At 35.6% G+C, this 27,450-nt stretch overlaps 1 protein-coding gene across 3 annotated transcripts in view; it reads right to left on the bottom strand.

The window, feature by feature from the left end:
- The window catches only part of LOC149072936 (nuclear pore complex protein Nup133-like), a 335,975-nt gene that overhangs the window by 288,949 nt on the left and 19,576 nt on the right, over nucleotides 1–27,450 (bottom strand). For all 3 annotated transcript variants that reach the window (XM_089246206.1, XM_089246208.1, XM_089246207.1), the window contains exons 4-6: nucleotides 24,018–24,133; nucleotides 14,189–14,410; nucleotides 8,510–8,581 (exon numbers count right to left, since the gene is read on the bottom strand). In XM_089246206.1, coding sequence (XP_089102332.1) covers nucleotides 8,510–8,581; nucleotides 14,189–14,410; nucleotides 24,018–24,133 — 410 coding nt within the window. The remainder of the gene's footprint in view (nucleotides 1–8,509; nucleotides 8,582–14,188; nucleotides 14,411–24,017; nucleotides 24,134–27,450) is intronic.

The following is a 27,450-nucleotide window of genomic DNA, read 5'->3' as shown; positions in this document are numbered from 1 at the left end:
AATGTGACTTTCAGAAGCATTCTTTTTTCATCGCGCAGTTTCTCTTTCCTATGAATCAGTTTGTTTCATTATGCATATACAGCAGTGTGCCGAATCGGAGAAATTATTTCCTGGAAAAAGTTATGGCTGGTGTGGTTGCTAACTCATGACACGCATATATCTCCCCTCCAATTAATCCCAGTATTTCTTAAACTTTTGGCACCCGTGCCTGCCTCTCCCCCCCCCCCCGACTTAATCATTTATCCGTGCTTCCCAGAATAGCCTGACGAAGGGGGTTCTCAAACTTTTTCCACATGAGGAACTTTTTCCCTTTCCCCTCTATACTTATCCACGAGCTCCGCCTGCTCCCTAAAGCTGTTTAACAAAAAACATTTTTGAAAAACCTTTGTAAGGATCACCACTCCATGGTGCTCCTGATGAAGATTGGAGGTGTACCAGGGTGTCGCGGTGCACAGTTTGAGAACCTCCTGGTCTAATGTAAAAAGAAAACCCACTGCAAAGAACTGAATAAGCACACATCAATACACCAACGTGTTGAGATGTCAGTCCAAAAAGGGTAGCGATGAGCCACGAGCACACACACTTTGAGAATCCGTTGAATATTTCAGAAATTAAAATAAAAATGCACTATATATATATATATATACACTCAATGATTTTCGAAGCAGAATTCCGGGCATTATTTGTTTCTTTCCACAACACCACATTGGTGGTCTACGCAGGGCTGTCTTACAAGCATCAAAGGGACTTTTCTAAAGTCCTCTACCTGTTCAGAAATGCCTGCCTAACAGTTCACTCGAAGATTTTAACTGGGTCTCATCTTCATGAAGTCCCTTTTGCACTTGAGGTGCCTGGAATTGTCCATGCATTACGAGGCAAGTTTAAAAGTAACTGAATATATATAAACTGAAGAGCCAAAAAAACTGGTACAGGCATGCGTATGCAAATAAAGAGATATGGACCCAATCAGAGTACGGCAGTGTGGTCGGCAACGCCTATATAACACAACAAGTGTCTGGCATAGTTGTTAGATCGGTTACTGCTGCTACAATGGCAAGTTATCGAGATTTAAGTGAGTTTGAACGTTGTGTCATAGTCGGCGCACGAGAGATGGGACATAGCATCTCTGAGGTAGCGATGAAATTTGGATTTTCACGTACGACCATTTCACGAGTGTACCGTGAATATCGGGAATCCGGTAAAAAATTAAATCTACGACATCGCTGCGGCCGGAAAAAGATCATGCAAGAACGTGACCAACGACGACTGACGAGAATAATTAAACGTGACAGACGTGCAACCCTTCCGCAAATTGCTGCAGATTTCAATGCTGGGCCATCAACAAGTGTCAGCATGTGAAGCATTCAACGAAACATCATTGATATGGGCTTTCGGAGCCAAAGGCCCACTCGTGTACCCTTGATGACTGCACGACACAAAGCTTTACGCCTCGCCTGGGCCCGACAACACAGACATTGGACTGTTGAGGACTGGGAACACGTTTCCTGGTCTGACGAGTCTCAGTTCCAATTGCTTCGAGCTGATGGACGTGTATGGAGACAACCTCATGAATCCATGGACCTTCATGTCAACAGGGGACTGTTCAAGCTGGTGGAGGCTCTGTGATGGTATGGGGCATGTGCAGTTGGCGTGGATCCCTGATACGTCTAGATACGACTCTGACAGGTGACAGGTACGTAAGCATCCTGTTCGATCACCTGCACCCATTCATGTCCATTGTGCATTCCGACGGACTTGGACAATTTCAGCAGGGCAATGCGACACCCCACACGTCCAGAATTGCTACAAAGTAGTTCAGAGAACACTCTTCTGACTTTAGACACTTCCGCTGGCCACCTAAATCCCCAGACATGAACATTATTGAACATATCTGGGATGCCTTGCAACGTGCTGTTCAGAAGAGATCTCCACCCCCTCTTACTTCTACGGATTTATGGACAGCCCTGCAGGATTCATGGTGTCAATTACCTCCAGCACTACTTCAGACATCAGTCTAGTCCATGCCACGTCGTGTTGCGGCACTTCTGCAGGCTCGCGGGGGCACTACACGATATTAGGCAGGTGTACCAGCTTTTTTGGCTCTTCAGTGTATATATGTATACTATTTCAGAAAAACCGCGTCCACGAAACGTTGAGCACTTTTTAGCACTTATATCCGAGGGCTTGGAATACTTTCTAATATGAACTATGGTGTCGTGAGGTTTGCCAGCACTTACCCGAATGCCCCCTGGTCAAATTACAAGGGGGTAATCCAAGAACTTATTAGTCCAGAGGGTTCTCAAACTGTGCATCACCAACCTTTGTTGGGGCACCGCGGAGCATCCCGAAGGTTTTTCAAAAAGATTCTTTGTTAAACTGCTCTGGGTAGCCACGGGCAAGCATTGATTAAAGTAACGGGGCACCACAGATGGAAAAAAGTTTGAGAACACCTGCATTAGTCTGTACCATTCATCACTCATATATTTTCATTCTTCTCTGATTTGTTATAAAACACATCGCATGAATTTATTTCACTATAAATAAATATACATATACTACGCACAATGCCTTTTTAAAAGTTTCAACTTCACGCAGAACTCCCCTTTAAATAGTATTGCTAAAGGAAGCCCGTATAGATAATAAAACATAAAAAATATTTCAATCGATTCCTACACCTGCCACTTTCACTTCGATTTGGAAGATGAGCAGTGACATTACAAACACCCCTCAGAGATACTTAAATAGATTAAGGACACATACGACAATTTCTGGCGCACACTAATTCGTTTGAAGCAGTGGTTCCTAAACCTTTTTTGATTCATTGACCCTCTGCTTGTGTGTATGCAATCTAGTAGTACGTGATAACCACGCACGAGTGATGCTTAAATAGATTACGGACACATACGACAATTTCTGGCGCACACTAATTCGTTTGAAGCAGTGGTTCCTAAACCTTTTTTGATTCAGTGACCCTCTGCTTGTGTGTATGCAATCTAGTAGTATGTGATAACCACTGCGATCATGATGTATTCATCCCGGTTTGAACCCCACTAGTGGCATAGTAGTGGTTGACAGAAGCGAATTTTTTTTTTTTTTCAATTTCTAGGTACGATTGCTAACCGATCTTTCGTTTGGAAAGCCTTCCAAATGAAACGATGAATAACATCAACACTGAAACTAAAATAAATTTGATTTTTTTAAATCAGGAAACTTAAACTTCTTTCCACTAATGCGTAATTTTAAGTTTGCGCCTTAAGCACGAACAAAAAAATGCCACCTTTCACAATTTCGCTCCCCCATGGACCAAAACCTGGCTACGCCACTGCTAAAAGCATGTTCTATCCAAAAAAAGGATCATTTACTTTCATTGTCTACTAGTAGGAAAAGCAAGGAAGCCTATTAACACTGAGAATTGAACTTGTGGAATTTAGCACGTGTCATAAATCTATCTCAAGTATACAGGCAATCCCGCTTATAATGTTCCCATTCGGAACATTTTTCCACTTACGTCTGACTTATTTTGTTGTCCCAACTCTAAATAATTCTCATTAAGATTTCCTGTCTAAAGTGTTTTAAACTTAAGTTTTTTATAATAATTTTATGAGTTTTTTGCAAAACGTTATAAACAGGATCCACCGTAATTAAAAGTTAGAGGCACACATTTATATATTTCCTAATAAATCAATCTATAAATTCCCTTCTGATTGATTTTTCATTTCTTTAAAAAAATCTTAGCTCTTTCAATAATATTTTCTGATTTAAATTTAAAGCAAATGAGATTCTCTCTCTCAGACACTTCTAATTCCCTATTCATATAAATGTTTGCAAAGCAATTTTCTAGTAGAATGATTTTATTTTCCCTCCCTGATGGTCCACCATTTTGATCTGTGTGTGTCGTCATTTAATTCCCATTTATTTTCACACTTGAATATGGGAGCTATGTCAGATTTGTGTTGGTGAAACTTAAATGTGTCTCTCCAGCATTTAGCGTGTTTTGTGTTCAGTAGGTGGAGCCACATATCTAGGGGACACTTTCTCAAATGGGGCAAGCACACATTTTGGTACCCCATGTAATGTAGCAGTTATAAAGGGGGAATTTGGCACCCCCTCTAACCCAGAGGGGGGCACTAGACCCGCCTGCTTTCCCCCACCCTAGTTGCGGCCCTTCATCTATCCTCTTAAGTGATAATGCATGGATTTGAAATTTAATGTATACATATTTGTGTTGCAGGTCTGTGTGATTTTCATGACAACCAGAGCTTTTTTCAAAGGAATAGCCAACTCAAAATTAAAAAAAATTAGAAAATCATATTTTTAGCATATTACCAATGCACAATCGCTTGGTTCCAAACCTGGATTTTCACCAAAGGCAAAATCCAGGGGTATGGAGGGTTGGTGGGACGTTTCATGATCCATTTGGGCTTATCTATCACCCCATCTTGTTTGGCAGAATAAGTCAAATTCACCCTGCATATGCCCCCCCCCCCAAGTAAAAAAAATGACACTTAAAATAGGCATGTTACTTGGATACTATTTCAAAAATGAAAGTATGTTTCTAAAGCCTATAGTATCTAACACAAGTTATTTGAGCTGAAGCAAACTCAACACAATTTTGCATAGATTACAATGAAAACCTTTCAATTTCCTCTAGGTTCTGCAGAAAATTTGAAATTATTAAAACATCAAGAAGCACCATAATAATAAAAACTTACCAAAGGCCAAAATTAACAACTTCACATTAGGATAAATGAGAATTTACAAGCAAGATTAAAAACTAAAAATATTATTACACTATGTTCACAACCCAGTTCAGTTAATAGGTGTCGTCTTTGCGATGTGGTCAGCTCAATTTTCTGTCTTGATATATGGAGATGGAAAAGATAAGCTTTCTAGAATGCCCAGACCAGTCAGTTTGTTGCTAAGAATCTTGCACTGAAAATATAAAATTCTAGGCTCCCTTTTTCTCCCAGCTCAATTTTTCATTTTACATTAAATTGTTCAAAAACTTTCTGGAAGAGAAGTGGAGGCACATCTGAGAAGAAATTCTGAGACTCTGACACCAATTAATCAGGATTAAGTGACAGTAATAGTAATTTAATGATCATTAGGGCTGAAATTCGGCTCACAACATCACTGTGTTAGGTCTATGTTAGCGTGTGTACCCAAAATAGCAAAAATGTCTATAAATCCATATTTATTGGCAGAGGCTTTGCTAGCCAAAAAATGCATAAGCTAAGACGTTTGTTATCCGGAGTATAACTGAATTTTTTATCATCCGACACTTTCATCGAACAGCTCAGGAAATGAAGCTTTTATAATACACTGATGCAGATACTGTGTTGGGTTTCTTATTTTTTTTCTTGCATTATTAAACACCAATCAATATCAAATAAGCTATACTTTGTTTCTTCCAACTTCAGTCCAAATGTAAATAAAAGCATGTGTGCAATACTCAAAATAATTGGTTGAACATTTCACCTCTCTTACAGTACACAAAAAATATAGTCCTTTGTCGTTTTGTCTCTCCTATCTTAAAAAAACTCATAATTTTTTAAAATTTATTTGGTATCATTTCAAAGTTATCTGGTAGACAAGAAAAAGTATTTTTTAAAGATCCGTCACACACACACAAAGTATTTTTGGTGCTATGTCTTCAGGGTGGGTGTTGATAGGATAGGCCTTTCTCATTCAAACATTACTGTCTCTATTAATGGAAGTATCATGGGTTTTTTATTATTATTATTCCTGGTATACCAGATTTGATATGCACTTCTTCAATAGTTCTTACAGAAAAAATAACTTTCTTCTTTATAGTTTGATGACATAAATGAAATATGCGTGTGTATCTTGTTTGGCAGAGACATTTGAGAATTTATTTCTTTGCATCTGCTCCAGGCTGTTGTTGCTGTTAACAAGATTTCTTTTTCTTACCCACACGCTTTGACATACACTGTATGCAAAGGGGAGGAGGGTCACTTATTGTGGTGAATATTCACAGTGTGCTCTGTTTTAGCAGCTTGTTGGGAGGCAATGATATTGGTTTCATTGAAGGCGCGACGAAAAAATATGCAGATTATCACAAATGCATGAAAGTAAAGTTTTGAAAACCTAGTTCAAAAGCATACTGCTCATTTTTTATTCATTTAGCCTCTTTGTGGCAGACACTATACAGGGTAATTCACAAAAGATAGGAAAAACTTTAAGAGGTGATGGTGTACACAAAAACAATTTTAATCACAGAATGTGTGGTCTAAAATGAAATGCAAATGTGCTACAGGGCACAACATAATAGCAATATAAGCGCTCAAATGTTTTCGGATTTGGTAACTGCCTGTGTGGCGAAAACGCTCACCGTAAATTCGTACTGCCTCTGTGGTACTTCCCTTTGCAGCTCCGTAAATGAAATACATGTCTGCATTTTCAGTATTAATAAAGTGCACCATTATCCCATACGTTACAACTGTTTGAACAGTTGTACGCTGGAATAACTTCACAAGGCTGGTGTCCGCGACTTTCATTCACTGTGATGCAGATTTGCATACAGTTTCTTCTTCTTCCCCAGGTTACATTTGCATGCATGGTGTTCTTTTTCTCCCGATAAATTTCAACAGGAATGCTGTTTTAATGTTTGTGGAGCGGCTATTTCGAAACACGCTAGCACATGTGCGTTTCATGTTAGACCATGAATTCTTTGACGACAATTGTTTGTATTGGTGTGTGCTATCACCTGTAAGTTTTTCCCATCTTTTCTGAATCTTCCTGTAGATCTACTATGAAGTAGCCTGTGAGAAAGTCTGGCCTGGACGCCCACTGAAGATCCCAGTCCAGGGGCTCCTGCTGCTGGATGTTGGGGTCATGGCTCCCAACATCCAACATATGCAAGAATAACAGGTTGAAGTAAAGAAACGAAGTACTGAATGACTCCCTCATCAAATTGGAACTGCTACAGCCGTGGAAAATTACAAAATATTTAAATATATAGAGTCACAGGAAAAATAAAAAAACGGCAACATGATGGTAAGTTGTTCATAATTTCTTTTATGTTATAATTGGTAGCATACCCAGCCTAGGAAAATCATATGGCATAAATCAGCTCAGAATTTGTAGAATTGCAGAACGAAATTGTAGAATTTTGAAAAAAAAAAGTAATAGGAAAAAGTATTTCTGAGTATCTGAAGTAAAATAAGGTCTCACAAGCTTTTATAATGACCGTGGGTCCCACATTCAGCAGCAAGGTCCTCTAGGCTGGGATATTTGGCAGGCCCTCAGACAAAACCTTTCAAGTCCTTCTATAGTAGACTTGTACCATGTAAAAACAAAAAATGACAAGAATTGTGAAAGGCTCCCCTGGGCTGGAGCCCTGTCATTCCAATCCACGATAATGACAGAATACCTTATTGATTTCTTTTTGTATTCATACTTTTTCTATTTTAATTAGTGCTATCAACTGTTTTTATTTCAACAAAGTTTGGAAAAAAGGAACAATTTTTTTATCTCAGGGAAATTCTTTTATAACGAATTTAAAATCTCACATTTGAGTTGCTCAACAACTAATAAAGGGGTGGGTAAAATCATAACCAATAGAGATAACGGATGTGGAGTGATATCAAAAATTGGTACAGTGGTTTATTTACATCCGGACCCAAGATATCGGGAACACACTTTAGTTAATAATTGTAAAATATGCTAATATTTTACTTTTATGATATAACCAGTCTATATATATGTTTATATCAGACAGCTTTGATTAAGTGGGAAAAATTTTGTTTTGAGACATGAACTTTATCTATTTATTGGACACCTTTCTAGGTTGGATAAACTTAAAACCATGGGGGGTGCCTACCCCAGATAGTTTTTAGGGATTTTCAGTGAAGCAACTGTGAATGGTGCAACCTCATTAAAAATAAAAAAATAAAAATAAAGAGATCGAGGCACTTTTGTTAACATGTTTGTTTCACGTCATAAAATTAACAGGAAAAAAAACTTGAAAGAACTAAATCTTGAATATGCTACATAAGAAATATAATGAACTTTCCCACTTTTAATACTTAAAAATTGTTTAAACAAACTAACTTTTCTAATTAACTAACATAATAAATATTTGTATGCAAAACTGCACTATAACTTACAGGAAATCAACAATTGTGCAGTTATTGTCAAGTAAATTTAGGTTACTGATGATTATCATTCATAAATTAGCACTGTGATATATTTTTATTCAATGGGATTAGATGTACCATGTAAAATGGAATTTCGTAACATAATATCCATTGCAAGGTTGTGTGTTAAAAAGCTTTGACTGTTTAGTTATTAATTTAAAAAAATGTTTAAAAAAAAGTTTAGAATTTAAAAACATTTTCCATTCAAAATGCAACTCTACTTCCCCCTAACCAGATCTTGGCCCACTGTTCTGTCTCAATGGAAAGTTTGCAGGTGGTCGAAGAACTGGGTCATGCTTTGGAAAAATACAACTCTACCAATAACTTAGAAAACTGAATGAAATAATTACCTGACCGCCTCTCAAGCATAATTTTATCAAAATAAGAGAACCAGTTGTGGTAGCAAGAATGTATCCCATTGGCTAAAGAGAAAAAAACTACCGAGTTAGTATAATTGTGCATATATCAACCTTATAAAACAATATATACCAGAGTGAGGTTGTTTGGTTTAAACTTTTAACCAAGTGGTTTTTTTTTCCAAAAAAATCACAATTGCCAAAATATATTTCATTTCCCTTTGAAAAATATCATATTGGTTCATTTACCAGCCCAAATATTTCATTCTTACCACACAGTCTATTCTTGGGGTACATTCTGATGGTATATCTTTTAATGATATAACATAGTATAGGTGGATTTTTCAAAAAATTCCATAAAATGTCTGAATATATATACAGTAAAACCTCGATAAGTCATCACCTCATATTATCGAAAAATTATGATGGCTTAAGCAGAGTATAAAGTTAAGCACATTTAAAATTGTATAAATTTAAAATATGAATTAAAATTACAATATTAATAAAATTTATAGATTGCATAAGAAAAATATACTTTCTTATCTCTTAACTTATGATGGTAAAATATGCTGGTACACTTTGATTCATATAAGTAATTTTTAATTTAGCCTAATCAGAGTAACTGTTAGAATAGTTAGCTTCTCTTCACAACAAAACTATTGCACATTAATTTTACACACAGATGAAATTTAATTTTAGTGATTTAATTCATCAGTAGTTCATGATACAACTACAAGGTAATCTCGAACGTAGGATCCACTTTTGACTTGAGGGGAACCCTGGGCAGGGAAAGTAAACATTAGATGACCTCAACTTTGGAAATAATGTCTGGTTTTTTAACAAAGATATTTTGTTTAAATTTGAAGCCCTAAATTAGTGGGGCCTATGGAGAAATCAGGTCTAGCTCGAACAGTCCCTAACGTTTCGGATAATTAATTTCACCAGAGTAGCTTCCGTTACTTAAACTGTTCTGTTTTGGTACATATGCTTTTATGGTGACTTTTAAGCATATGGCAATACTGTTAACTTGTTAACAAGCCTTTTTTTTATAATGGGAGCTATGAAAATAACCTGTTTCACTCTCAAACTTTTTCATAGTGACGAACAAACGGGGGTTTAATAACATTGTTGTCTATGAAAGCTGGAAGGGCCTGAAGAAAAATTACAACATAATCTGAGTGACGACTTATTAGGGTGACGACTTAACAAGGTTTTACTGTATTTATATATATTTTTTCAATATAAAAAATAGCTTATAGTTATATACTGTACTAAAGTTTCCCATTCTTACCACATTTTCTAACTTTGGGCTACATTCTGATGCTCTATTTATGAATGAGGATGACATCACACATATAAATATGTGGTGGCATATTATCTCACAGGCTTTTGTTTCTTTTCTTCTTCTAATAAAGCAGCACCAGTAGCGACTTCTATTATGCTAAGGGCAGGTGGTCTTACAATTCAAAAACGCACAAGCTGCCCCTAAAGGACAAAGACCAGTGTACTAGTAGTTACATTGCCTCAGACATTTTCATTTTCTTCCCATAAGAAGCAGCTATTTCACACAGTATGTCACCACCAGGTTCAATAAGGTTTAATATTCAATGGGTTTTTTTTGTACTTTCACCATTACCCCCAGTAAATCAAGGTTCTACTGTACAGTAGTAAGCAGGGTTGAGGAGTTTTTACCAAAATGAAAAAAAGCATGGTAAAAATTTCCCCGGCAAAAATAGTTTTTGCCAATGGCAAAAATTCATAGAATTAAAAAATTAGATTTATCTGTTTTGAAGTTTTTATAAATAAGAAATTCATAGAATTGAAAAACTGGATTTATCTGTTTGGAATTTTATAAATAAATACATAATTATAAAGACTTATGAATTTTTGATAATAAATCTAGATGATGCATTATTTTATTTGGATAAGGCAAATATTTTTGACAATTTTTGCCTGGTTTTTTTCCACTTTTGGCCAGCAAAAACCAAACCTTGGTAGTAAGTGATTCATGAAAAATAATCAGCTATATACAGGGTAATTGTAATTAAAGTTCTGATTCTAAAACACTATGTAATAAGGACTACTGGTCAGAATGGCTTGAAAATTTACATGGATACTCCTGAAGCAATGGAGTTTTTTTCTTTCGCGAAAGGGGAAAAACTTCAAAATGTAAAAGTATATGATGCTGTACTTGGTCAGAGGTATAATCTATTTTGTGCAACCACATCACTTTGGTACTTAACAGCATCAGTGTGTGGATAGGAGAAATGCATAAATCCCAAGCGCTAGGTTGCCATGGCGACTGGAAAATCAGTTTTTCCGCCTAAAATTTTATATACACCATTGCCAAAATAAAGTGTAAGTATGACAAATTTTTTTGATTTCGTAATAATGTGTCTTCCAGAATGGGAATGGGTTATGAAGTCCCAGGAAAATAAAAAAAAAACCCCATTAATTAATTTCTTGATGGAAAAACATGCTTTGCTCCAAGCAAATTTGGCTGGCTCCCAAATTTTTTTTTTATTTGTCCAGCCCTGTTGGATAGCACAACTTTTATCGAGATGCACATTGCAGCACCAGCAAAACAGCTGCTGAAGAAACATTTTGACAATTACAGGATGACATGACACCTGAACGCTAGTATAACCCTTGCAACTTTTTGCTTTGGGGATATCCCAAAATGTTATATGCAGTAATCGGATTGCAAACTTCGTTGGATTGAAAGCACATCCACGTCATTACCATATGCTCTAATCAAAAATCAAGCATTTTCGTGCTTCCACCTCACAACCAGAACACGGAGAGAGAGGAAAACATATTTAATATTTCCGTTAATTAAGTTAACATTTTGCCTGGTCTGGCTATCGTTTTCATTCTGCGAACCAATTTCCCATGTGTTGGATGACTACAGCGTCTTCTATTTTATATTTTAACATTTTTTTTCTCATTTGCCATAATTCCATTATTTCAAGAATATTCATACAAATTTTCAAGTCATTCTGACCAGTGATTCTTATTTTACAGTGTATTGAAATCAGAACATTAGTTATAATCACCCTGTATATCATAAATCATCGCTAATTAATATGAATTATACTTCATTAAACACATTGTATTTGCCTAATTTTTATCACAGTTTTCACAAAATAGCCTTCCTAATTAAGCATAAAGAGGCAAAAACATCTTTATTGTAAGGTTAATAACAACATTAAGAATTTTCAAACTCAAAATAATTCTTTGAGTTAAGCTACAAAATAATTAAATTACAAAAGTTGATTTTTATTAAAATGTAAGAAATATTTATAGATAAATTAATACGTTAATAGTGTTAATTACATTAGTAATCATTTTATTTTGATTCAATATCATAAGTTAGACAGAGGCTTGTTCAGATAAGATTTCTGAAAAATATTTTCATCAAATGTGAAAATAATTTTCCTGGGTCCCTAAAATCCAGTTTGTTAAAGAACCTGGGTCCTTACCGAAAGTACTATACATTGGGGTTTATGGCAGGGCTTGTGACAAGCACTAGGTCTTCACAGCAACAAAAAATTGGTTTTTGCAAAAAAAATTATTTCTGAAAAAAAAATTTCTGCTTTGGCAGAATGATTAATCGTAATCTACTATGTATGTATTATTAGACAATATTTAGATGGTTTCCTCTTAATTAACAAAAATTTGTGAAATTTTTTTGCAGGATTTCATGGAAAAGTATAACATTTTACCAAAAAGTAGAAATAGTAGAATAAAGTGGGTGTCCTGATAATGGCAGGAGTCAGTCTGATTATATATTTCAGGTCGATTTTACTCTTTATCAATTAAAAATTGATAAAACCATAAATTCAACATTTTATTTCTTTTTTGATAAATTAACTAAATTGTTTCACTTTTCGCAAAATTACTTTTCACAAAATTAATGACCATTTTCACAAAAAAATAGAGCCCTACAAAAAAAAATATTCTAGACAGACCCCTGAATGGAAAAAGCTTTCGAGTTTAACAACAGATAAGGCTTTTGTCTTTTTATTAGGGATGGGAAGAATAGTGATCTGGCCGAATATCAATTTTCTTAAAATTCATCAAAATTATAAATAAAATTGGTGTTTTTAATTGAAAATGAAATTACTGGTAATTTTGAATGATATTGCATTTCAATTATGCAATTTTATAAATAAATATTAAAAACTCTGGTAATTGAAAGATTTTTATAGTCATGATACTGATAATCAAATTTAATGATGATATAAAGTTGAACTTGGTTAATTCAAAATCCAAAGTCACTGGAAAGAAGTTCGATTTATACAAAATTTGAATTATCTAATTAATCTATCCTGGACTTGTACAAAGGCTAAAAATTGGAACTTAATCATCAACATTCACATGGGGGATAATATTAAGAAGACACCAACGAATAAGGCAAATACACGAAAATAAAAGTCCTAATGCATTTCAACACCAATGGGTGCCATCTTCATAGGAAAATATAACCACTAGTCACGCTGACCAAGTTTCCCACTTGGGTTGAATACCAAATCTTAACGCTTGGTTGCTCAGCGGAAGAAGTATGTCTGTTCACTTCAAACGTCGTTGTCAGAATGAAGCTGTGAGCCTGCGTGAGATACTAATGCAGCGTCCTGATTGGACACTTGCGGAACAGTGCTATCCGATTGGTCTATTCGAATTTTCCTATAATTCCCGCTCGAAATGAATTTAAGCCATGGTGTTGCGATCAGGGGTGTAGATTTATTATCGTTGACTAGTGTATTTTTGAAGGCCCGAATATGTGCCTTCATAGAAATCTAAATAAACTGTGGACTTGACTTTGTGAAAAACTCTTGCTTCTTGAAATTTGAATCTATGGCCTTCTTGCCAACAGTGGACCGGCGATGGTCGATTTTTCACATTCCTGATTCTTAACACAGCGAGCATGTTCATTTAATCTTGCTTTTATGGGTCTCCTTGTCTGTCCTATATAACCAAGAGAGCAATCACCACATGGAATGTAATAAATGCCCCATTGTTTATTCTGCGGTATAGCATCTTTAGTTCTACTTTAGTTCTACCTTATAAATGTATTTAAATATTACTTAAAGAATCAACGTTTTCCCCACTTGTAGCAATTTTACATCTAATTAGAAAAATGCCAACTATTATTTACTCCAAATTAATAATGCATCACAAAACTTGTGACTTATTTTCTTATTTTTCCTCTTTAAATGTTCTGTCCCTTTTAGTAGCTTAATATGTTTCTTGTCTATAGGTACATCTTTCAGTTAATAAACTTATGCAATTCATGCTCACTTCCACCTTATTGTATTAGGATTCTATTCTCATCGTCATGTTTACTTTATCCTAGAAATTCACCGACATAGCCTTCTGTTACAGAAAGGGATATACGTTGCACAATAAAATATAATCAGCAAATTTTTCATTTATATGAAAAATTCCAATTAATATAGTTTTTTTTAATTAGTTTGTTGCGCTTGAATTTACACAGATATTCAGCAGAATACCTAAGCATTATTTAGCCGAACCAAATATTCAACAAAAGGGCTGAATATTCATCCCATCTCTACTTCTTATTAAACATTTTGTGATCATAATTCATAACTTTTCTGTGTAACATGCAAGACTTTTGTCTTCCATAACAACATTTGAAGACCTTCAACTTACATTAACATCAATGAGTGAATAACACTCTTGACCTTGCAAGTCTGCAGTGGCTGCTATGACTCTCGCCTCTTGACCAATATTTGGCCAGTATCGAATCAGGCCTTCAGGAGAGACTGCCAAAACAGCTGGCATCACAGAATCCTGGGTCAGAATAACTTGTACAAGATCAGCTCTATGAGCCAAATCACTAGCAGGCAAAGTAAGTTGTTTGCACTGAGCAATCTGAAAATTTAAATTATAAAATGTCAATAATTGTACAATAATTATTGTCTACTTTATGTACAATAGATAAAATTCCAAAGTAGTATATAAGTTGAGCAGTTTTTTCATTTCATATAGAAAAAAAATAATTTCATTTTTGATTTATTACACAAACACAATTATGCTTCTGTAATACATGCCAAATCTAAAACACATAAAACCAAAGTTCATAAAAGAGTCTCGGCATAGTTTTTGGACAATATGGTAGATGCTGTGGTGTTAAAACCTGTGTACTAACTGTGCAAATCTTCCACCTCCTATTAGAGTTTAAAATTTTTGAAAGATTTTAGATATCAAAAAATTGTTTCAATCTGTTTACATGGTTTTTCTTTAGCATGTTAATATCAAAAGAAAATTGGGGTTTTGTGTTACATTTTAACACTTCAAGGTCCTAGACAGTTTTTGGACACTTTTAGACCAATGCTTCTCAATTAGTTTAATTTACACCTTCCTTACCTTAAATACAGAGAGAAATCAAAGACCTCTTGGGTTACTACAGCAGAAACTGAAGGGCTTGCAAGAAGGGATTAGCTCTATTTTTGGAACTTTAAGGAAATTTAAAGAAAATGTCTAGGAGCAAACGCTTTCTTGCCCCCAATGATATGATGGTGTCAATTCTATCTAATCAGAAACGCAATAACTGCTGGAATTACCAGTAGTCTTGCATCAAACAAAAGATAATTATTTTTTAAACAATGGAGTTAACTCTTTCTTGCTGCAGGCCCTTCAACTATTGAAAATATAGCAAGAAGCGATTTCCTAAAACATATCCTTTAGACCTCTTACCAGCCTTTTTGAATCAGGGGTATGTGAACTTTTTTTTAAACTCCAGTTTAGACTCATTTTTCCTAAGTTTACAGCTAGTGAGGGTTTTATTTTAATACTATCAAAGAAAAATATATTGGTTTTAATGTCATGCATTAGCACTCAATAACAGTTTTTTCGACAGTTACTTTTTTTACTTTTAACAGATTTAGATTTTTTAATATGCTTAAGTTCTTTTAGTATGTTATTTTCATTAAAAGAAAATCTATTGTTTCCATGCAATATTTTGGCACTTTGAAGTTTTGGAAAGTTAAAAAGGCAGTATTTTAAAACCTCATATAGACATGAAAAACCCTGTCAAAAACCAATACCCTGGTTTTTTTGCCTTACTAGTACTGTTGAATTTCTTAATACAAATAAGCAATGCTATCCAAAATTAGATTTTATCAAAAAGTTTATTATATAATGCTGGAGTGATAAGTATGGTCTTCCAACCATGAGACAAGATTTGGCTACATTATACAGGGCATCCATAATTAAAAGACCCTATTTTAAAAGTAGCTTACAAGTGAAACCAATCAGAATATTGTGAAATTTTGTGGAGGACTTCATGAAATGATGGGAATTTGATTCGGGGGGGGGGGGGGATTAGTTGTACATGTTGCCACCAGAAGGAGTTTTATTAAGAAAATTACATTTATTAAGAAAAAACATTTAGGCAAATGTTTACAATTTCAACTGTTAAACACTTTTACAATTGTTACTGTTGTTACTGCAACAAAACGTTCCACATGATAGCCATTATTTTCAGATACCATGTGAAATCGCAAGATGGCATGTTCCACAACTGACTGAAGTTTGTGTGGGGAAATGTTCAGCACGTGGCATGAAATGTTACCTTTAAGGTCAGGTAAAGTTCTTGGATTGTCATGACTGCAGACGTTTCAAATGCCCCCAAAGCCAAAAATCACGTGGATTACGGTCCGGGGAGGCCATAGATTAGGGAAGTGCCGGCTGATGACACGTTCTTTTGTAAAATGTGTTTTAAGAACATTCTTAACACACACTTCAATGTGTGGAAGAGCTCTGTCTTGCATAAAGATTGTGTCTACAAGGCAGTGACGTGCTTGCAGAGTCAGAACAATTTTGTTCTGTAACAGCAATGCATATCGCTTCCCGATGATCGAACATATCACTGGACCTGCAGAATGTAACTCCTTAGAGAAGCAGGGACAGAAAATAAAAGATGCAGTAAATCCACACCATACCATCACTTTTGGTGAATGCAATGCCTCTAAGATAGCGTGCAGATTTTCTGGTTTCCAAATTTGGCAGTTGTGAGTATTGACTGCACCATCCAAGTGAAAATGTGCTTCATCTGTCCAGAGGATATTCCAAGGCCATTCTGAATCGACCTCAACGTGAGCTAGAAACTGCAGTGAGAACTGGAGTCGAGCATCATAATCATGTGGAAGTAACCGCTGCACAAGTGAAAGTTTGTACAGATAATATCGAAGGATATTCTGCATGATCTTATGGACAATGAACGTAGCCTATCCAACGCCTGTGCTACACACCTTACACTAGTGCTACGAGAATTTGAAGCTCTGGTCCTCTTCCACCTGAAACTAAACCTCCTGCACTGCATCTATAGAAACAGGTTTTCTTCCTCTTCCAGAGCAAACAGCTAATGATCCTGGGGTTTCAAGTTTCTTTATTATATGCCGAAGGTTTTTAACATCCATTGGACCTTTTCGAATTCTCTTCCAAGTCTGATATTTCCGTATAGCAGTTACTGTGGAATTGCTGTTTTGATAAAACAATTTGACCAAGAAAGCGTGATCTAGTAAACTTTATAACAGTTGCTGCATGACATCACATAAATTTACGTTTACTACAGGTATTCAAAGTGAAACGCCCTCTGGTGGCAACATGTGCAACTACCCCCCCCCCCCCCCACGAAACAAATTTTTATCACTTTATGAAGTCTACCACAAAATTTCACACTTTTCTGATGACTGGTTTCACCTGTAGGCTACTTTAAAAGAGGGTCTTTTAATTATGGACGCCTGTATTTTGTCATGTAAGACAATATTATTTTCTAGGACAAGACAATCATGAAAGCTCAGCTACTGACAAGCTATTGTTGATGCACAATCGTTTCACCTAAAAGATTTGAATAAAATCATCCAACATGACGAAGTCAAGTTTCATTTCGTGGTTGAAGGACTAACACAAAAATGGTCTTTTTATTCTATAGACTGAATCATTAACATCGAACTACATCAACTCCAAAGACTTCTGTACATGGTACTGATTATGAATAAAATATCAAAGAAAACTTCGCAAGTGCTAATAAGCTACAATGGTGCTTTTTAAATGATTTTTCTAAAAGAAATTGGATTTTGTAGCAAAAAAATAATGACATCAGAAATGTTAATTAGAAATGTCCTCTCTACTTGTCAATACAAGATTCATTGAGAAACTGGTTATTTGTGGAGATGAAGATTAGAAGGAAGAAAATTCATCACTGCCCCCACGGGGACTTAAACCTCGGTCTCTCACTTGCCGGACGAGTGCTCTACCATCTAAGCTATGGAAGCAGATAGAATGTTTCAACCTTGGAGCATATATATATGCTGAAAGGCACCGTACATGGACGGCGTTAACAATCAACTAATAGCTCGTGGATGACATAGGCCAACCAGATGGCCACATGTAATTAGAAATGGACATTTCTAATTGATGAGATTTGAAGTTGCATTGACTGATATAAGGAATGACTTGACCCTATAAGGAATAAACAGAATTCGAAAATAATGGACATTTTTTTTTGATATATTGGAATTTCGACCGAGGCTATATGAGTATATCAATGGACTAGCACAGATGAGCATATCACAAGGGGAACTCAATGATTTTGTCACGCAGATACAGGACCATATCTATGAATTGGCAAAACAGACAAGTAGTAGGAACAAAGGGAAAAATATGAACAAACCTTGGTGGAGTGAGCAACTCAGAATGTAGAGAAGCTATGTGAGAGCACTCCGACATTTATAACAAAAGGAAAGAAATATGGAGAAAAGGAATAGAGGATTGGAAAGATTTAGAGAACGAAGAAAATACTAATAATATCAAAAACACCAGAAAAAAGAAAATGGGAGAATTCTTGGAAAGAGTAGTGGGTCGGGGTGCCAAAAGAGAAAAATTTGATCTGATAAAAGAACAAAATAAAGGTAAAAGACCATTGACAACGATCAGGGGTGGGAAGTGACTAAGTCCATTTCGGAGCAGCTTTGGAGCAGCAAAATTCGGGATTTGGAGCAATTTTGAAGCAGCAAAATATGGGATTCGGAGCAGATATTTATAAATTGGAGCAGTGAAATTAACACGAATATTTTCGTTAACCCTCAACCCTTTTAAAAATAAAACTGCACTATCTTTTGTTATCAAACATCTTTTCGTCAGCTTAATTTTTGTTTTTTGTGTTTTAGGCTTTTGACACCTTGTTTGAAAGAGCGGCTGTCATAAAATGTTTTGCACCCGTCTATTTAAGATGATTTTTGCTTACTGAGGGCACTATTTGCTGCCTTGAACAGCGGTACTTCAAATGAGCTAAAAAAATGTTATAAGTTTTTAATTTTTTTATACTTGGAAAGAAATTGTTGCAAAATGGGAGAGAATTTCGGAACAATCAACTCGATGTTTGGTGAATCAGCACTCATTATCTGGCAAGAATGGCAATCTGACACTCAATATTTGGCGAGATTGACTATTTAACTCTCGTTATTTGGCGATATTGACGATTTAACTCTCGTTATTTGGCGATATTGACGATTTAACGCTCGTTATTCGGCAACATTGGCGATTTAACCATGGTTCGTACTCTTCCAATGAAAAAAAATTCAAGGACTATTCAAGCACTTTTCAAGGTAAAACTTAAAAATTCAAGGACTTTTTTTACAAACGCATATTTTTCACATGAATAGGCGCATATTTAATTTTGATTAAAACTTTCAGAGATTACATTTCTACCTACTTTATTTCACATTATCCATAATGAATAAAGGAGGCCACATACACATATATATCATACATAACATATCACCCATTGAATAACACAGTTCGTGCCTGTCAATTTCCCCATTGAAACGTAGTTTAGTCTCTAAATATTGCAATTAATTTTCTTTTAAAGACTAAAAAAAAAGAACTCTTCTAAAGATAGAAAAAGAAAAATTATTTCTTTCATCAATTCTGGAATTATTTCTTTCATCAATTCTGGAATTATTTCTTTCATCAATTCTGGAATTATTTCTTTCATCAATTCTGGATTTGTTTCTTTCGCTAATGCTGAAATTCTTTCTTTTGTTGATTCTAAAATTATTTCATTAATTCTAGAATTATCTCTTATCAATTTTGGAATTATCTCTTATCAATTTTGGAATTATCTCTTATCAATTTTGGAATTATCTCTTATCAATTTTGGAATTATCTCTTTTATCAATGCTGAAGTTGTCTTTCATTAATCTTGGAATTCTCTCTCATTAATTTTGGAATTATCTTTCATTAATTTTGGAATTGTCTTTCATTAATTTTGGAATTGTCTTTCATTAATTTTGTAATTGTCTTTCATTAATTCTGTAATTTTTTCTTTCATTAATTCTGGAACTATCTCTTTCATTAATTTTGGAATCATATCATCGATACTGAAATTATTTCTTTCATTTATTGTTTTAAACAATTAGGGATGCCATTAGAAAATAATGGAGATGCGCGACATTCAACGCGTCATGTGATCTTCCAAGGAATGATATAGGCCGCTGACGTCATACCAGCACCGGTACTACAGGGTAAGACATCTACGTGTATTAAGGAGTTCTACTACAGGGCACTGGGGGGGGGGGGGGCAACTGCCCAGGTTGGCAATTTTTAGGTGAACACCGTTATAAAATTATCGAATTCCGAATTGGTGGGAGCGGCAAGACAATACAAAAATCCTTGTTATGGCTCTGCGTCATACTCCCTCCAGTAATATAAGCTCAATGGATTTCAGCGCCGATTCACCCATTGAAGAACAGCTCGCATTTGGCGGCATTTTTGTCTGGCACACTCAGCAACCACAAGTAATTAAAAGTACACACACTTGCTACTCATTTTTTGTTTTCTTTCTTTAAAGAACCTTGTACAAGCGCTTCATATCACTCCTAAATAAATATTTTCTTGACAGCATGGGCGGAGATACGGGGGGAGCTAGCGTGAAAGGTGAAGTTGATTGATCTAATGTATATATGCATATATGAATTGACATCATCATCATTGTGCCCCCCCCCCCAGACTTCCAAGTCAATCTCCGCCTATGATTGACAGTAATCAGAGGAAACTTCGCTCACTTACGGACCGAAAGACTGAAATTATTTCGACAAAAATTAGGAAACTTTTTTTTTCTAAGATATTGATTTCTCAAGTCCTCCAGAAAAAATACCTAGTACAAAAGTTTGACTTCCAACGACTCCAAATACGTCTGCATACGATTGCAGGACACATGCTACCATAAAGCCGGGTTTTCCTAGAAGTGGGTTGTTGGGGGCCAGAGCGTGCCGACTGAGCTGAAGAAAAAAAACAACGATCGGAAGTTCATTTTGAACACTAGCTTTTATTCCATAAAAGTTGCAAGGAAAAAACAAGATCATTTACGATCATAAAAAAAATAAATAAAACGGCCGACAAATAACAACCGGCAATCTCAGGGAGAAAAAAAACAATCCCGACATACACGCGGAAAAAAACCAGCCTACAGTATAAAGCCGAGCTCCCGTGAGGGTGAGAGCACGCCGCCCGCGATTTACATATTGCGTCGGGCCCAGCGGTTCCACGTTCAGAGAATAAAAAGGGAAAAAACATTCCAACATAGGTTTTTGGCGCCGCATGAACCGAACTAGATCATTTCGCGTCGACAGAAACGTGTTACATAATCACACTACGCGTTTGTGTATTTCTACCGTGGCGCATCAGCTACTCTGTCATTTGCATACTCCGGCTTGAAGGGAAGTGAAAGAAAACAAAAATGAAGAGAAGATCGGTAAAACGAGTGGCGCACAACGCATTTGACTCCTCCAGAAGCAGTCGGCCAATCACACCCGACGTAAAACACTGCCGCGAGGCTTGTTGCGCTCTCTAGGAAAACAGTTGAACTTGAATTATTGGTGAGTGGACGGCGTGTCACGCTGGGCGATTCACTTTGCACGCGGCACAGAGAACCTGCTCCTACGAAAACCCGGCTTAAGAATAATGGGAAAAAACTTGCTTTAAATCCAATTATCCAGGGTTATAGGACGTCACTTATGGAATTAAAAAAAAAAAAGTGCCAAAAACTATTTCGGAAAAAACAAATTTTTCAAGGACTCTCACAGAATTCTTAAAAAAAATTTCTTTTTCAAGGACTCATCGATTTTCAAGTACTTTCAAGGCCTTGAAAATGAACTTTTTTTTTTTCAAGGGCTTTTCAAGGTTTTCAAGGACTGTACGAACCATGTCTTTGGTTGGGCAGACGTCACAAGTGGAGTTCCTCAAAGAAGTGTCCTTGGCCCCATACTTTTTTCACTTTTTATCGATAAACTCCATCAGAGTATCGATGGAATTACTAGCAAATTCGCAGATGATGTGAAGCTAATGGGGGTAATCGGGAATCAAAACGATAGGGAGTTGCTCCAGACCAACTTAAACAGGATTGCAGCATGGGCAAATGAATGGAGCATGACGTTTAACGTTGATAAGTGCATGGTCGCTCATTTTGGTTCGAACGACCATGCACTTATCAATGCTAAACGTCATGCTCCATTCATTTCTCTTACGAGTTTAATGGTGTCACTATCCTGTATGCAACTAGGGTCACCAATTTGGGAATTCTCATTGATGAGCGGCTTAAGTTTTCTGAACATTGTTCAGCGGTGGTCAAAAAAGCAAATAGAATGCTTGGTCTCATTTTCAAAAAGGTCTCTTAGCGTTCTCCTAAAGTCATTCTTCCGCTTTTTTCTGTAACAATAGTTGGGTTGTCGCATTTCGAGGCTTAGTTCATCCTGGACTGGAGTATGCTGTAAGGTTTTGGAGACCATACCTACAGAGGGACATAGACTTGGTTGAAGGGGTGCAGAGAAGAGCTACGCGTGTCCTTATTGGCACACGGGGCTTGAGTTATGAATAGAGATTTCATTTTGAATATGTTTACATTGGATGAACGCAGGTGTCGATGAGATATGATTGAAGTGTTCAAAATTTTCAATGGGATGGATAGGATGGACCATGGAATTATTAATACACCGCCAATCGACTGCTTTTACAAGGGGACAAGAGTATAGATTGGTGAGGGACAATGCAAGGCGATGGTGTCGCAGGGAATTTTTCTCTAATAGGGTTGTTAATAAATAGAATAGCTTACCCTCGGAGGTAGTAAATTGTAACACAATTGACACGTTTAAAAAGAAATACAATAAACATGCTGGGGTAAATCGAGAAGCTATCCATACTTAGAATAAGACAACCATAAGTGTTCTTTATGCACATTGTATAATATTTTATCATGTGTATATATTGTTTACAATTTTTGTTAATTGCATTTTTAATTGGGTTGCTATATTTTTGAAATATATGACATCCATATTTTTATGGGCATCTATTTCTCAGCCACCTCGTTGGGCATTTTGCCTGTTGTGGCGTTGTATTTGTATAAGAACAAGTTCAAAAAAATGTTAGAAAATTACATTATTGAGCCGGCCATTACACAGTGGTATTCACCCGCATTCTTGATTTAAAAAAAGAATGGCGAGGACAGATTTGTAATAGATTACTCTAGGATAAATAGTATAACCAAATCTGATTATTCACTCCCAAAAATTACAGAAATTTTACAAAGAATAGGAAATTCCAAATTTATAACGATATTAGATTTATATAGTGGGTATTGGCAAATACCTGTTGCCTTTGAGGACAGAAATAAAACAACTTTTATAACAACCTCACGAATGTACGTTGCAAGGTTATGCCCTTTGGGCTATATGCAATGGGCTTTCCAGCTTCCAAAGAATGATGAGCATTAGGTTATTCAGTTTGTAAAAACTGTTATGACATTATATATTCTAAAACTTTTGAAGAAGTTTTTAGTTGTTTATATTATGCTGGGTTAACTTTAAAAGCAGAAAAATGTAATTTGCATAGAGGATGCAAATTTTTGTATTGCCAAAGCCTCCTAAATAGAAAAGCCATAATGTATCACTCTGCCAAGGCTGTGACGACATATTCCAGGTTCACAAGTGTGGCTGTTTTTGATGTTGAGGCAAGCACACCATGGGCATTTCTTGTTTTCATACTGAAAATCAACACTTTCTCGTTAACATTCATTTAGCATGTCTGTCTTAAATAAGGGTGAGGCTATACCCTCTTACCCCTCATTGCACTAAAAAATGTGTGTATGCAATAAATTACTTTAATAATTTTCTAATACCCGATACCTTTTTATTGAGAATATGTATATACCAGAATAATATAATTTTTAAAATCTGTCTGAATATCCCTTTAAGACCAGGAAATTTTTGAAAGCATGAATTTTTGTTAATATATCACCCACACAATAATTTGGGATTAAAGGGATATGGAAATCTCTTATGCTAATTATTTTTTCAAATTTTCAATATAATGACCTCTCAATATAATACCAGTTTTCTGTGAAACTATAAAGGTTGTTATAAAGAGCACCAACTGCATATAAAAGAGTAGAAAGCAATATATAAAGTTGCAGCATACATACAATATTTAATGTAGAAGAATCGTTATCACGGAACTTCCAAATGTACAGGTTACGACCGCAAACTAAACTAGCCCAACCATTACTTTCAAGTCTAGCTGACATAGTATTTGGTGGTCCTAAAAAAAAAAAAAAATCACAAAATGATCAAAAAGAGAACTTTCATGAGAATTATAAAGATACAAATGAACCAACCAACTTTTGCAATTTAATTATTTTTTGCTCAACTCAAATAGATTACTGTGTGTTTGAAAATTCTTTTAATGTTATTATTAATCATATATATAAAGATGTTTTCTCCAGTTACTTTTTGTATGCTTAATTAGGAAGCTATTTTGCAAAAACTACAATAAAAATTAGGTGAATATAATGTATTTAATGAAGCATAAATAATACAGATTAATTAGTGGTGATTTACGATATACAGGGTGATTATAACTAACGTTCTGATTTCAAAACACTAAAAAAAGAACGATCGTCAGAATGACTTGAAAATTGACATGAATATTCCTGAAAAAATGCAATTTTATTTGGTAAAGGGGAAAAAATAGTTAAAAATGTAAAATTAGTGACATCACCTAACATGTGGGAAATTTGCTCGCAGAATGGAAACAAAGGCCAGCCATGGCAAAATGATAACTTCATTATAGTACTGCACGATTTCATAATTCATGGAAACATCACAAACAACAAAGTAATTGAACAAATAACTACAACTTACTTAAGAAATGTTAAATATGTTGTCTACCGTGTTCTGGCTATGAGGTGAAAGCACAAAAATTCTTGTTCAACAACAGATCAGAGAATGCCATGGTTATGATGAGTATGTGCTTGAAATTTAGCTTTATTAAATCAAATGCGCCCTACGTTAATATTCCTGAGGAACTTCTAACATAAAGGGGGTGTGCTGGAGATTGCAATTCACCAAAGTTTGCAATCTGACCACTGTTTATGACATTTTGAAGTACCCCCACACCCAGAAGTTGCAAGGCTTAAGGTGCATCCTGTCAAAATGGGCCTTCAGCAGCTGCTTTGTTGGTATTGCAATGTGCATCTTGATAGAAGTTCTATCCACACACTGATGCTGTGGAAGTGCCGAAATGATGTAGTTGCACAAAATAGATTACACTGCTGGCCAAGTACAGCATCATCTACTTGCACATTTTGCACTACTTGCACTTTTTTTTTTCCTTTTGCAAAAGAAACTTCCATTGCTTCAGGAGTATCTATGCAAATTTTCAAGTCATTCTGACCAGTTCTTATTGAATAGTTTTGGAATCAAAACTTCAAATTATAATCACCCTGTTTATAGCTGATTATTTTTTATAAATCTGTTATTATCATACAGTAGAACCTTGATTAACTAGACTTACCATGAAAGTATAAAAAAAACAACTATTGAATATTAAGACAGGGAGGTATACAGTAGGAGATGTGCTACTTCTTATGGGAAAGAAAATGAAAATGTATATGTGAGGTAATGTAACTACTAGTACACTAGTCTTTGTCCTTTAAGGACAGCTGGTGTCTATTGGATTATAGGACAACCTGCCCCTAGCATGATGGTGTCACTACTGTTACTGCTTGTTTGTGAAGGGAAAAAGTAACCTGTGAGTATAATACACCACTACATTTAGATGTGTGATGCAATCCTCATTCATGAATTTGCTAAAGATAGAGCATCAGAATGTAGCAAAAGGTTAGAAAATGTGGTAAGAATGAGAAATTTTGGCTTTTGTATGTAAATTTAAATAACTAAGAAACTTCATATGAAAAAAAAATATATATTCTGGCCACTTTTATGAGACTTTTTGAAAAAAACCACTTATAAAATCTTATGTGATTTAAAGATATACCATCAGAATGTACCCCAAGGATATAAAATGTGGTAAAAATGAAAAATTTTGACTAATAATGAACCAATATGATATTTTTTGAGGAAAAAAATTATATTTAGGCCACTTTTATTTGATTTTTTGAAAAAAAAACCACTTGGTAGAAACCAAACAACCCTGCACAGGTGTGTCTCATTAATCCTTTATCAAACATGCTATCATACTTGATCAAATGCGGATAAATTTTTCATTCATAATTTGTTTTATATTATGTCCTAATGTATGTAACGTTTCGTGCCAGGTTTTACACACTGCCCAAAGTCCACAAACCCGACATTCCACACTGACCCATAGTCTCGAATATCTGCACTGCCTCTTACAAGCTTGCGAAACACCTTGTCTCAATATTTTCACCACTCTTTTGCAATAACACACACTATGAAAAATTCAGCCGAATTCACACAGAAACTTCATACCTTCAACCAGTCAACACAAAAATGGCCTCTTTTGACGTAAAGTCTTTTCACGAATGTCCCGGTAGAAGGCGCTCTTCGAGGTCTGGAGACTAGACTAACCAAATTCTCTTTTGCCCAATTTGAAATCTCTGAACTGTTAGACCTTACTCGGGTCTGTCTCAACAAAAAAATATGTTTTCTTTTCAACTAACAATTTTATCGCATAACTGAAAGCCTTGTCATGGGAAACCCTCTCAGCTTTGTACTTAGTGACATCTACATGCACTATTTTAAAATAAAACTTTTCCGTAAAATTTGTTTTCCTTTTTACATCAGATATGTTGATGATTGCTTCGTCCTTCTTGACAGTAACGCTAACATTGACCATATTCCCTCAATTCCATTGACCCCTGCATTCAATTCACTACAGGGGAAGAAAAAACTAACCAGATTGCATTCTTGGACATATTGGTCACTAACCACGAACAAACTTTCTCTACCACTGTCTTTCACAAACCGTTTGCTGTTTCTCTACCCCCTCACAACCTATCTGCACATCCTCCGGTACAAAAGTATGCCTCGTTTTACACATACGTGAAGTGAGCCATTAACATCTGCTCTGCACCGACGCTACTCGATGCTGCACTGAATATCCTAAGAGCAATATCAGTCAATCGTGGCTACCGCAGCTTTCTCATTGATAATCTACACAGCAAACTTATTAAAAACACTTCCACAACTAAGCATAAACCTGAACATAAAAACTTGATAATTTTGCCTTTCTTCCAAAACACCAGCCAATGCATCGCTAAAATCCTTTGAAAATACAATATTTTTCTGTGGTTTTCAACCCCGTCAATAAACTTTGCTTCTCTAAACTAAAAGTTCCCATTGACACACTCAACAATTGGGGCATCAACAGCATTTCATGCCAATGTGGGTTATCATATAGGCCAAACTAAACGTGCCCTAAAATACAGTTTAAATGAGCATAGAAGATACGTAACAAACCAAGACATTAACCGCTCATCCATAGCCCAATACTGCTGATCCTTTGACCATAAATTTGACTTCTCTTTTGCCAAAATCATTCAAAAAGGCCCTTCACCATCTGACTTGGACTTCTTTGAATCATTCCACATCAAC

Source organism: Pholcus phalangioides, unplaced genomic scaffold (genome assembly GCF_987345545.1).
Source record: "Pholcus phalangioides strain wild (caught in Gottingen) unplaced genomic scaffold, Ppha-v1.0 ptg000017l_1, whole genome shotgun sequence".
NCBI lineage: Eukaryota > Metazoa > Arthropoda > Arachnida > Araneae > Pholcidae > Pholcus > Pholcus phalangioides.
Note: the sequence above shows the minus strand (reverse complement) of the source record. Positions and strands in the feature narration are given on the sequence as shown.